Source organism: Mobula birostris, chromosome 19, assembly GCF_030028105.1.
Source record: "Mobula birostris isolate sMobBir1 chromosome 19, sMobBir1.hap1, whole genome shotgun sequence".
NCBI lineage: Eukaryota > Metazoa > Chordata > Chondrichthyes > Myliobatiformes > Myliobatidae > Mobula > Mobula birostris.
In genome coordinates this window covers 23,585,667-23,600,058 of record NC_092388.1, presented here as the reverse complement: position 1 = coordinate 23,600,058, position 14,392 = coordinate 23,585,667, and the positions used below count along the sequence as shown (strand labels likewise).

The 14,392-nt window shown below is 41.2% G+C and overlaps 1 protein-coding gene across 1 annotated transcript in view; it reads left to right on the top strand.

Moving 5' to 3' along the window:
* LOC140212486 (cadherin-6-like) overlaps positions 1-14,392 on the top strand; it is a 194,867-nt gene that overhangs the window by 90,886 nt on the left and 89,589 nt on the right. Inside the window, exon 3 of the mRNA XM_072283350.1 lies at positions 8,979-9,273. Coding sequence (XP_072139451.1) covers positions 8,979-9,273 — 295 coding nt within the window. The remainder of the gene's footprint in view (positions 1-8,978; positions 9,274-14,392) is intronic.

Genomic DNA, 14,392 nt, shown 5'->3' with positions numbered 1-14,392 from the left:
TTCTATAGGGGGCAAGTAACTGTTCTTTAATTTGTACCTAGCAGCTGAAACCTCTGAGCTGAAATAAAAGAAAGGCTTGCATTTCCATAGCACTTTTAATGACTTCAGAACATCTCAAAACACATTGCAGCCAGTGAAATATGTTAATGTAGCAAGGCAGCTGTACGTGGAAGTACAACATTTAATTTGCACAGCAAATTCCCACAAACAACACAATAATGAGCAGATAATGTGTTTTGTTTTGATAATGTTGATTGAGAGGTAAATATGACTCCAAAGGGATTTCTTTTCATAGTTGTTTCTGATTTGATTGTATGTATCATAGGATGGCTGGCCTGAGACTGATATTTGACAATGAATTGTTTCCTGAATGATATGAATATTGTTAAGTGGCCCCAGTATTTTCATCTTATGCCCTAGGAATAGAAGTGCTATGCACATACAGTATTATAATGTTTTTATATTTGAACTGTGCTTGTGGAATTTGATGAGAGACAATAGAAACTATTTTGGTGGTCAATAGAGACAAATTTTGGAAGCAGAGTACAATGTACAGATACTACAATATCAAATCTTTCCTGCATTTCTCCTAAAGTTATTCTAAAAGAAAGGGCTGTAGTTATTTCAAAGCATCACACACAAAATACTGGAGGAGCATCTATAGTAAAGAATAAACAGTTGACATTTCAGGCCAAGACCCTTCATTAGGTCTGAGAGGGAAGGGGTGAGATGCCTGAATTAAAAGGTGGGGGGAGGGGAAGAAGGCTAGCTGGAAGATGATAGGTGAAGACAGATGGGTGGGAAAGGTCAAGGGCTGGAGAAGAAAGAAACTGATAAGAGAGGAGAGTGAGCAATAGGAGAAAGGGAAGAAGGATGGGACCCAGAGGGAAGTAATAGGTAGGTGAGAAGTAAAAGGTCAGAGTGGGGAATAGAGGAGGATGGAGAGGTGTAGTTACTGTTCACTGGAGGAAGAAATAGATATTAATTTATCTTACTTTGGCTTTGCTTACTTTTTTTTTCTTTTAAACATATTTGTGCTAGGAATAAACGTGAACATCAGCTTCACATTGTGATCCGTAGGGATCAGGACACTCTGCTATGTATATTCAATAGGAATTGACCTGAAGATTAGTGTTGTCACTAAGAAGTGACTTTAGAGATGACATGTGTAAAAGAAATTGATTTGGCTGGGAGAAGGTCATTCAGCTCCCCAAAAGTGTTCTTCTATGCAGAGACATTCATTGCTGATCTGTGACTGAACTCCATCCGAAGAAACTGCAGTCTTCCACCAGTACTGCCTGGATTTCAGTTCAGCATAGATTCAAAGTCAGCTTTCAGTTTCTTAGAATTTCCCCTGTGAAATTGAGCTAACTTGGGGACAATTCCCAATCAGTGTACATCAAATGCACTGTCATGCAAATTGGGCCAAGTAGTCGATTTTACTCAGAAATACATCATGCAGAAGTTATCAGTCCATCTTTGTTTCCCATCATGGCATGCAAAAATATTGGCTGCTCATTCCATTCACCTCTCATGAACTTCAATGGAACCAAGCATGCAGGAGGTGATTAAAATCTGCAGCTTGCTTTTACACATCCTTGTAGTATGCTTATAACTTATAAACATGGGCTAATTTTTCCCCATTGAGTTTCTACCAATACGGCAGAAGTCTCTGCTTTGTGCTGTATGTAAGGATAAAGGTTAACTGGAATCTTAGTCATCTTTTTAGCCATATCATTTCTTTCCTGAGAATTGTTACATGCTGCCGCTAAGGTTCAATAGCGCACAAATTCTATTCCCTAACTGTGTCAGTGGCTGTGAAAACTCTCCATTCAGAGAACAGCTGAAGCAAATATTTCCACCTATTGAATTTTGAAATGGCAGCTGTTACTCGTTCTCTTCAGCCAATAGTCCTCCCATCGAACTATGGTCAATCGGATTCATTCAGACCCATCCTACATGAATAAAGCAACTGCAATCTGAAACCCAACCACACTTACTCCCTTCAAGTTAATGATCAGCTACAATGTTGACAACCATTATATTTATCCTGACCTTTATCCAAGCGCCATTCTGTAGCAGTTTTCACTTTATCAGATGCTTGATGGAAAATATTTTCAAGGGTGTTCAGTCATCTTCTTAAAGATCTGGCATTTTGCTGTAAAGACGCTACTGTGAGCACTTCACCCTTGGCAAGAATATAAATATTTCAACCTGTCAATTGTCTCCAGGTTCCTGCAACATTGATTACCTCTGAGGGAATCCTAGAATTACTCAAATGTGCTTGTTTGCTGTTTTACTATTGATTCTTTGATCGGTGTTTAACTAAATTACTGACTTTCCCACTATAGCCCAGCCAAAGAACTCTTCATGTTTTAAACTTGTTACTCAGCTAAATTAATTCACAGGTCAATACATTCTATGGAAGTAATAGAACGTAGAATTTAGTAGAACAGTATGATACAGAACAGGCCCTTCGGTCCACAATGTTGTGTTGACCTTTTAACCTATGCCAAGATCAAACTAATGATTTCCTCCCACATAGCTCTTCACCTTACTTTCATCCATGTGCCTATGAAAGAGTCTCTTAAATGTCTGCAATGCACATGCCTCTACCAGCACCCTGATAGCGCATTCTGTGCATTCACTACCCTGCAATTTCTGCACTGGCCTCTCACTGGGTCCGAGGGAACACCTTGTCCGATCCTAGGGATTTATCCACCCTAATTTGCTTCAAGACAGCAAATACCTCCTCTTCTGTAATCTGTATATGGTCCATGGTCCTGCTGATGCGTTTCCTCCCAGCAACAGACTCTGTGTCCATCTCCCAAACGAACACAGATGCAAAAATTCCATTTAGATCTCCCCCATCTCTATTGGCTTCACACAGCGACACCACTCTGCTCTTCCAGAGGACTAATTTCGTCCCTTGCTATCCTTTTGCTTTTAATATATCTGCAGAAACCCTTCAGATTCTCCTTCACCTTGTCTGTTCGAGCAAACTCATTTGTTTTTTTAACACGTATTCTGACCAGAACATGCAAACTCTGTAGTCTGAAGATATCACTTTTGAAGGCCTCCCATTTACCAAGTACACCTTTGCAGAAAAGAACCTATCCCAAACCACACTTGCCAGTCCCTTTCTGATACCATCAAAATTGGCCTTTCTCCAATTTAGTGTCTCAATCTGAGGGCCAGACCCATCCTTTTCCATAATTACCTTGAAACCTTGAAATGGTAATCATAATTACCATTATGAACATAAGCTGCTAAGTGGCCCTCTACACAAACTTCCGTCGCCTGCCCTGTCTCATTCTCTAATAGAAGAGATAGTATCACACTCTCATTAATTGGGATTTCTATGTACTGATTAAGGAAACTTTCCTGAACACACTTGACAAATTCTTTCTCTTCCAGCTCTTTTACAGTATGAGAGTTCCAGTTAATACGTGGAAAGCTAAAATCACCTACTATCACAACCTTATGTTTCTTACAACAGTCTGCAATCTCTCTACAAATTTGCTCCTCTAAATTCTGTGAACTATTGGACGGTCTATAATATATGTAATCCCATTAACATGGTCATACCTTTCTTCTTCCTCAGTTCTACCCATAAAGCCACACTAGATGAGCTCTTCAGTCTGTTGTCCTGACTGAGCCCTGCATTGACAGTTTCCCTGACCAGTAAAGCCAGCCCCACAATCCCTCCCACTCTGTCAAATCTAAAACAATGGAATCCCGAAACACTGAGCTGCCAGTCCTGCCCCTCCTGCATCCAAGACTCACTAATCGCTACAATGTCATAATTTCACGTGTTGATCCATGCCCTAAGCTCATCTGCCCTTCCTATAATACTCCTTGTATTGAAATATATGCAGTGCAGAACATGAGTCATACCAAGCTTAACCTTTTAATTCCTGACCTTGCAATTAGGTTTCACCATATCTTTCTCAACAACCATTCCACTATTTGTTCTGGTGCTCTGGTTCCCATCCCCCTGAAAATCAAGTTTAAACAGCGGGAGGAGAGAGAGCAGTGCACCGCGCATGCGCAGCCCTCCGGTGAAAAATGATATCATATCTGTTAAATAGGGGCCATGGACAATTCTGATTTGATGGAGATGGACGTAAAAGCACAGAGGAACAGCTGGAAAAATTTCTGAAATGCTCGTTCGCTGCTGTCGTTACTGCGCGGTCGGGAATCTTTCGGAGGGAAGGCCTCAAAATCCCCGGCTTTGCCTGCTGTTGGCGACCGAGATGGAGGTCGAATTGTTCGGATAGAGATGGCGCTCAGTACTCGGTGTCGGAGAGCTGATCAGAGCTCGAAGTTTTCGGATGACTCAGAGTCAGACCGTGGTCGGGTATGGCAGGGAGAGTTTTTCTTCCTTCTCTCGTCTGCGTGAGATGTAGGACATTTGAGAGACTTTGAACTTTTACTGTGCTCATGGACTTCTTCATCAAGTTATGGTATTGTTGCACTGTTGTAACTATATGTTATAATTATGTGGTTTTGTTAGTTTTTTCAGTCTTGGTCTGTCCTGTATTTTGTGATATCACACTGGAGGAAATATTGTATCATTTCTTAATGCATGCATTACTAAATGACAATAAAAGGGGACTGCGTGTCGTCATAATCTAAACCCTCACCCTGCCCGTGCAACTCTAACAAACCTTCTCACTAGGATATTAGTCCCTCTCCAGTTGGTGCAAACTGTCCCTTCTGTACATGTCCACCTGTCCTGGAAGAGAGCCCAATGATCCAAAAATCTGAAGCCCTCCCACCTGCACCAACTCCTTAAACACATGTTAAACTGTATGGCCTTCCTATTTCTGGCCTCACTAGCATGTGGCACATGTAGAAATCCTGAGATCACAACCCTGGCATTCCCATCCTCTAACTTAGCATCTAATTCCTTGAATTCACTTTGCAGGATCTTGTCACCCATTCTACCCATGTCATTGGTACCAATATGGACCATGACCCCTGGCTGCTCACCCTCCCATTTAAGAATGCTACGGATTTGATCCAAGATGTCCCTGACTCTGGCAGCCGGAAGGCAACAAGCCACCCGGAAATCTTGTTCTTGTCCACAAAACCTCCTTTCTCTTCTGCTACAGCTCGTCTCTTCTCTTCTGAGCCACAGATCCAGACTGTGGCTTCTCCGTAGTAGGTCATTTTCCCTAAACGGTATCCAAAACATTATACTTATTATTGAGAGGAACGGCCACGGGGTACTCTGCATTAGATGCCTATTCCCTGTCCCTATCCTGACAGTCACCCAGGTACCTGCTTCCTACAACTTAAGGGTGACTACCTCCCTGTTGCTCCTGTCTGTTGCCTCCTCATTCTCCCGTACGAGTCGAAGGTCATCGAGCTGCAGCTCCAGTTCCTTAACACAGTTTCTAAGAAGCTGCAGCTCAGTGCATTTCATGCAGACATATTTGTCAGGGAGACTGGCAGTCTCCCAAAGTTCTTAAAACTCACAGAATGAAACTACCACTAAATCTGGACCCATTCTCAGCACAAAAAAAACTTACTTACTCAGCCTGCATCTGTGTTTGTCCAAGCCTGTTGAGCCAAAGCTGAACCACTAACACTGTCCACTCACACAAATTGCAGAAGCTCTAATCCTTTCTCTTTTTATCCGCATCTTATGTATTTGAAATCCCCCAGGATATTTTTACTCTTTTTACTAATTTCTCTGGCCCCCTTTCCATGGTTTGTAGTCTTCCTCTAGTATCGAAACTAATCCACTTTCAACCACATAGTCATGACTTCTACTTCTGATTGCTATCCTACCACATTTCTTTGTTCTGTTGCAATATCGAGAGACCGTGACTATAACTTTTTCTTTTCCCTGTCTGCCTTTTCTATTCCAAAAGAAATTATTGGCAGGGGCATGGAAAAACGGTAACGAAATTAAACTGACCTTGCAAAGAACTATCACAAGTGCGGAGTGCTGAACGTCCTGCCATGTGACATGTGATTGAATGGGGTCGGAATTTATCCTCGGTTGTATTCATTAAATGCAAATCACAGTATGGTCTGCAGTGAATGGACTGAATTTTGGAAGTCCAAATGTTACTATTTTGAGCATTTAATACCATTACCATTCTGGGCTCATCACCTGCCTACCTGTGTTTACATTGGGCCAATAATTGGATAGCCACTGGCTGTGATTTAACAAATGACAAGAGACTATAAATACAAGTTTTGTGGTGATATGTTTGTGGTTGAGAGATTGCAGTAACCTTAATGTGACAGCTGACAGTAAACTATGCTCAGCTACTTCCCATTGTCCCAGCAATCAATTCAGAGACACTCCACTGAGGCACAAAGATAGGTTGTTGTCCAGGTCAGTCAGCAGGCTCTTCCTCCAATGCAGAGCTCTCATAGTTGAGACATCTTTCTTTTAAGTTAAAGCCATTAACAACTATAATTTCTGCTACTATTTTGACTTAACACGGAGTTTACAGTGCTAGTGCTTAGTGTTCAGTTCCTGCCACTGTCTGTAAAGGATTAATATGTTCACTCTGTGACCATGTGGGTTTCCTGCAGGTGATCTGGTCTCCTCCCACAATCCAAAGACGTATGGGTTAGTAAGTTGTGGGCATTCTATGTTGGCGCTGGAAGCATAGTGACACCTGTGTGCTGTCCCCAGCACATCATTGGACTGTGTTGGTCACTAACACATATGAACCATTTCACTATATGTATCCATGTACGTCTGACAAATAAAGGTAACTGTTAAATCTTTACAATTTCCTCCTCCACACCCAGCAAACAGAACCAAATCACTCTCCAGATGGTATCTTAATTTGTAAAATCTAGTTTTGATACATTTAACATTAATAAACAGAAGTTTATTACAATGGGGTTGCACACTAACTGCGAATTTATTTCAAGTGGGTGGTAAAAAATGCTTTCAATAAAGTTACATATGGTGTTAATACAAAGTTCAGTGTGTGGTAAACATAACCCACTTCCTAACAAACAGTCTATCTTCCAGGTGCATTGCATCGGGGAAACCTGACAGTATGCCTGCCACCCTGGGCACTCCCTTTTCTTTCTTCTACCTTCTAAAAGACACAGGAGCTCAGACAACCGGACTTGAGAACAGCTTTTTTCCCCACTGAATTCCAGACCAATTTCATCTTTTGCATCCCCTCCCAGTGGTGCTGACACATTCTCGACCTCTTAATTCTACCTCTTCCATTATTGTCACTTCAACGTTTCTTTTGTACTATTTCAGTTTGCACGACTATTCCCGGCACCATTGTGAGTTTATTGCTGTATTGTTTGTATTTATTATTAACATGCATACTGTTTACTCTTTGAGCTTCATGCCAGCAAGGAATTCCATTTCACCCTTGTGTATATGACAGTACAACAAATCAGAATCTCTAAGACTTCCCCACCCACATCTCTCTTGTTGAAACCAGTGACAGCATATTGATGTAAAATGCCACAGGTAAACAAGCAAGTCCTTCAAACAATGAGCAGTGTTCATCCACAGTACTCCTTTGTTTGTTTGCATAGCTGAAGTACTTTTTTTTATAATGGATATTTTTCCAGCTCAAGAGCTTTTGACTACTATCATTTCCAGAGACTGTGGGTGCAGCATTCAGGCATTGCAACCTGCTTCTGGCTTCATTGTGAAAATTGTGGACTTGTAGATAAACATCACGGGTCAGAGGAAAATAAGACACGTGAGAGGGAAAAGGACAAATATTCTGTGTGTCTCTCTCCCATGTTCTCAAACTTGGACTTCAGGGAGCCCTTGGTCTTAGTGTCTGCTGGCACATTAAATTTTTGGCTATTTTCTTGATGTGCAGACCATAGGCCCACTCAACTATACAGCCAACTGGCCATGTTAATGTAGATACAGTGAGCCAATCTTACTGAAATATTTGAGTGGGATGACGTGCGATTAGACACATTGAGGAAAGAGATATGGCAGAAGCTAGCTTCAATCAGCGCCTGGCTGAAAACTAGAAGAGAAAACAAGGAAGATCTCAAAAGGGAAACATAGAAATTCTGCCAGGGAGCAGGGCAGAACTTCTTCAAGGCTGGAAGGCTGGCATTCCTGGAAGGCAAGTGGCTGTGAAATCAACAGCAAATGAAACATTAGGAAATCTGAAATAAATGCCATTAATTCCATCTCAGACTTCTGGACAGCTCAAGAACACTACATCATTATACAACTTTTGCACTATTTATTTATTTTGTAACTTACAGTAATTTTTATGTCTGCTACAAAACAACAAATGTCAAGATGTACATCAGTGATAATAAACCTGAAGCTGATTCAGGTGAAAACATTCATCAGATCAGGTAGCTCTGATGAAGGGACCTGGACCTGACTGTCTTTGCACAGACATTGCCTCCAGCATCTTATAATTTTTTTTTATTTTAGATTTCCAGCATCTTCAATATTTATTCTTTATTTATTTTTGTCCTGAAACATGAGTAACCAAATCAATAAAAGAGTTCTAATCTTATTGTATTATGAAAGACTGGAAAATTGTACAGCCTCTGCTCACAACTTAATAAAATGAAATCCTCTTTTATTTGATTACATACAATTTTATTTAGGAAAACAGAGAGCAAAGCTACATATGAGGAAGCTAGATAAGCACCTAAGAGGTAAAGAAATAGAAGGTAACACACACAAAATGCTGGAGGAAAGACCAGCTCAGGTAGCATCTTTGGAGAGGAATAAAGAGTCGATGCTTCAGGCCAAAACCGTTAATCAGAAATAAAAGGTGAAGCCAAGGTGAGACGGAGAGAGGCTGATTTAAAAAATTAATGCTGACATGGTTCTCTATATATTATGACCATTTCCATTATGGGAGATATGCTTTATTATGCTGTAGTCCTCCACTATATAATGTTGCTCTTGCCTATCTGTTACAAGACAGCGATCTCTGTTTAACCTTCAGAATTTGTAAATCCTGTTTTCTCTTTTACTTCCACAGCTGCACTCTGACGTAGACAAGGGAGATGGCACACTGAAATATATTTTGTCTGGAGATGGAGCTGGTACAGTTTTCAGTATTGACGAGAACACTGGGGATATTCACGCCTTAAAGAAAATGGACCGGGAAGAAAAATCTTTTTACACATTACGAGCCCAAGCCATTGAACGACGGACTGGCAGACCTGTGGAACCAGAATCTGAGTTTATCATTAAAATCCATGATATCAATGATAATGAACCAAAGTTTTCAAAGGAAACGTACATGGCTACTATTCCAGAAATGTCTGATGTTGGTAAGTTTTTGGAGATCTTGGTACAGAGATAACCTGATTAGCACAGAAATTTATTGAATGGAATATATCAGCTTTTCTATTTGCTATTACTTGCCTTTTCTTTTTGGCTTGTGAACAGCAAGTTAGACCATAAGACATAAGATGTGAGAGCGGAATCATGCCATTCAGCCCATCGAGTCTACTCCACCATTCCATCATGGCTGATTTATTATTCCTCTGAACCCCATTCTTCTACCTTCTTCTTGTAACCTTTGATGTTCTGACTACTCATGAACCTATCAACCTCTGCTTTAAATACACCCATTGACCTGGTGTCCACAACCGTCTGAGGCAATAAACTCCACAGGTTCACTACCCTCTGGCTAAAGAAATCCTTCCTCATCTCTTTTCTAAAGGGATGTCCTTTTCTGAGGCTGTGCCCACTGGTCCTAGGCTGTCCTACTATTGGAAACAGTTGGAGTTATATTCCTCGATGGCTTTAGAGACAAGGATGTTTTCTCATTTCTGTTCTGTTGTTGGTAGCCGCATCTTCCCTTGCCCATTCTTAAATGGTTCAGGAAGGGCTAGATCTCTAAGGAAGTGTAAGTTCTCCCACTTTCAATCAATGCTTGTTCAAGGGAGACATCGTAGAGAGTGATAGTTTCCAATGGTAAAAATGCTTTTGTGAGAAATACTAGCACTGACAAATGGAGAAAGTTCTGACATCAATGATTAATAATGGCCATTTCCAGGTCAAGTCAAGTAAAGATGCATAAAGTTTTTTTATATCCTGCCCTGAAGTTACTTTACCGCAACTCCCAGACAGGACTGTAAAATTTGTTTCGTCACTCTAGTTTGTTTTTAAATACATGGCAATCGATGAACATTATTCAGTTACACCCACAATTAGGCAAATTAGAACATTCTATGTACATCTTGAGAACAAAGAAAAAGAGGATAGACTTGTAAATATGTAGAGCCTTTCACAATCTCAGCCTGTCCCAAAATAATTAATCAATGAGGTACGGTACATCTGAGTTGTGGTCACTGTTGTAATATTAGGATGTGACTACAAGTCAGCAGCACACATTGGAATAGGCTTGAGGAATACAGTAGGACCAGGAGTACAATACCTCATTTGTGTTGATTGTGGTTGATTTAATCTTGGCCTCAATTTCATTTCCCTGCCCAGTCCCTACAATGCCTGACTTCCCTATTGTTCAGCTGTGAATATTCAATTAGTTCACCCCACAGCTTTCTAAGATACAGAATTTCTGTGATTTGCTACTCTTTGTCCTCCACCAAGGCTTGCTCTCGAAGCAAGCCTCTCCATTCTAGAAATCAACCAACCCCTGCACATGCTCCAATACAAGGAAATCACTCCTTAATAATGGAGACCGCAAAACTGTACATGCTCCTTCGAGTGTGTCCTAACCAAGGTCCCGTGCAAAGCAAGCTCCAGTGTTTAAGATGACAGTCATGTGGCATTCTGGCATAGCAATGTTGATCTGATTGATGACTATTGGTCAGGACTTTGGCATTATTACTAGTTTCTCTTCAAATTACTGGCATGGGGTTTTATACTTTCTCCAAAGAAAAAGCAGAACCTGATGTTAATCTCTCACTTGAAATGCAGCTCCTCTCACAGTGCAGCATTCCAACTGTCCCTTCTATCCCACTATTATAAGAGTATTGGATAGACCTCCAGTATGATAAGAATGTACTGATTTGATGAATGGCATGCAGAACAAAGTTTTTCACTGTACCTTGGTACATGTGACAGTAGCAAACCAGTTTACCGGTTTTCCTCAGCAATCCCCAGAAGTATTGCGATTTTTGGGCTCATGCTCTTGGGCTCTAACTCAGAGCCAAGGGTCTTCGAGGTAAGGGTTCATTGGGATTGTAGGTTTCCTGGAGTCACCTGGATTGAAAGGCCAGAGGAGGCTACTCCACAGGGTATCGCTAAATAAAAATAATGATTGAAAATAAAATCTCAGCTCCAGAACTTTGAATCATGAGGAGACTTCCTTCACATCATTTTGAGGGAGGGGAACGTTGACTCAGACCATGAAAGGCCTGCGTCGGGCATTTTCATGACTTACGAGGCGCAGACTGGAAGTCCGTGTGGGGCACCACTCCTTGCACAGACACTAGAGCAATGCCTGGTTAAATGCCTTGCTCAAGGACACAAACACGCTGCCACAGCTGAGGCTCGAACTAGCGACCTTCAGATCACTAGATGAACACCTTAACCACTTGGCCACATGCCCTATCATTTTGAGATGAACTGTAAACAATTGTGCAAAGATGGAAGAAGTTTACTGAATATTGGATAGTCTCCACCTATCAACCTAAGACAATTCTGCATTATACCTAGCTCTTATGGATTATGCTCAGTTAAAAGAAATGTGTTCTAGAGAAGGGTATCATAGAATTATACAACATGGAAAAAGGCCCTTCAGCTCAACTGATCCATGTTAGGTAGCGCTTTCTGACTTTTATAAAGAATTGTGAGTCCTTCATAGCCAAATATTTCCCCCCGGCAGAGGGCAAAGCTAAAACAGAGGGAGAATTCATCTACGCTCACTGGAGCTGAATGCTCGTAGGAGCATCGGCCATCTGATTCAATCATCTCCTGTATATTTGGTGCTGTTGATTTCAAACGTCAGATGACCAATGTATGCTGAGCTATTGCAGTTCAGAGCATTTCGGAGATTGGAATTAAATTCCGGTCCCATTCTGTAAGAAGTCTCTGTACGTTCCCTCCATAGAATCTGTGGGTTTCCCCCAAGAGCTCCAGTTTCCTCCCACAGTCCAAAGACCTACCGGGTAGGTTAATCGGTCATTGTAAATTGTCCTGTGATTAGGTTGGGGTTAAATGGGGGTTATGGGGATGCTGGATCAGTGTGGCTTGAAGGGCCAGATGTGGCTACTCTGCGCTGTATTGCTAACTAAAAAGAAAAAGAAAAAGAAAAAAAGAATAACTCACCAACAGAACGTTGGTGTATGGACTTAAGTCAACTATGAGATCAGGAGAGATTCAAATAGTAACATTAACCATTTACAGACAGACTGCCACTAGTTGACACAAACACACTACACCAATGTGCCAAAATAAAGGGAAGTCCTGTCATGATAAATTTCATGCCTGTGAACACTTTGCTTTGTTGATTTGCAGCCTTGTGTCTGAGAATGTTAGTGTTAAAAATCAGGCTTTATTTATAATTGATGTGTCTCTTCATCAGCTTTGGCTCTGAGTGAGCTCGGTGTTGGCAGAAGAAAATATTTGCCATTGTTGCTTTGGAAGAGGATGAAACTTCTGCCACTCTCACAAGGGACCACCCTCCAGTGGTTCAAAGTTTTGCCTCAGTCCATTATAAGTTTACTATTCACCATCTATTATCATCAGTCTAGACAGATAAATCATGCAGGCTGAAATAGAAATTACTACAGCAGAAATTACATGTCAGTGCTGTAGCTCGTGTTTCTTTTGAGGTAATAAAATCTTCTCACATTTCTTAAATTAACAAAGTGGATTTGGCAAAACTCTGGTTCTGAGTTTCACTGCTTCAGTAATAAATGGTATATTTTCAGTATTTAGAAGATTATAGCATTAATACCAATTATTACCCTGAGGAACTTAATGATTCGGCTGGCTCTGCTATTGCACATGCATGGCCTGTGAAGTTACTGAAGATGGAGGGCATTGCATCCAAATAGTGGTGTACTCATCAACTTTGGTGGACAAAGCAGTAGGAAGGTACCACAGACTCTTAACACTGGAGGTGAGACATAGGACTGGAAATGGGACAGAAAGAATTATCAGAACATGGGAAGGCACCTTTCCACATCTTTAGGGAGTCCAAAAGATCTCTACAGTAAATTTCATCAGAAGTATGTGTACTGTAGTAATACAATGTAATAACAACAAAATAGCACCGTAGAAATGTACTTTTAGTAGTCCAAGTTATTTGGGAGCTCTACTCCGAAAATTGCTGTAACATCTGCACTCTGATTGGTTTAAAGTTTCATCTGATAGACATGTACAGCAGAGCAGAGCACTTTCAGTACTGCTCTGGGGCTGTCAGCCCAGAATTTTATACTCAAACAGCTGGTGTGGAGCTTAAACCCACAATTCCCTGAATGGAAACACGAGGAAACACAATTCCCTGAATGGAAACACGAGGAAAGTGTTTCGGGGGAGTGGGACTAAATGGGAGAATGGATCAGCTCATGATAAAATGGCGAAGCAGACTCGATGGGCCAAATGGCCGACTTCTGCTCCTTTGTCTTATGGCCTTATGAAAACCATAACCTGAACGGACTGCTCTGGGGCGGAATGGTAGCGTAGTGGATAGCGTAAGGCTTTACAGCGCCGGCGATCACACATACTTCCCATAACAGCGTGGGATTCCTCTGGGTGCTTCGGTTTCCTCCCACATTCCAAAAAGACGTACAGGTTGGGATTGGTAAACTGTGGGATTGCTATGTTGGCACCTGAAAAATGGCGACGTTTGCTGGCTGCGTGCAATACATCACAAACGATGATGCCCAGTGCATTTCACTGTATATTTCAATATTTCAGTGTTTATGTAACAAAGCAAGCTCATCCCTCTTGATAATATATCTCCCTGCTGAGCCACAATTGATAACTACAGGGACATCAATAGGGAGACTTAAATGCAGGGCAAGAATTCTAATTTTATATTATAAGGGAAATAAGAGCCAATGAAGTTCAACAAAGAGAGGGATAATGAACTAATATAACTGTTAGGTTATCCAAGAAGCTGCAAAAAGTTCAAAGTACATTTATTATACTATATACAGTGCTGACATTTGTCTTCTTACGTGCAGCCACAAAACAAAGAAACCCCATAGAACCCATTAATAAAAGACCATCAAACACCCAATGTGCAGAAAGCTGAAAAAAGAATTGTGCCAACAATAAAAGTAAGCAGGCAACATTCAGAACCAAAGTTCACGAAAATGAGTCCACAGCCACAAAGCCAGTCATCATTGTAGCTGGTCTAGAAGCCAATTAGTTGCAGTTTCAATTAGAAACCTCAGTTCATCACAGAGATGAGTAAACCCCGCGGAGCAGTGAGCTGAATACTGACCTGTCCCTCGTCTCTGGCCCCGA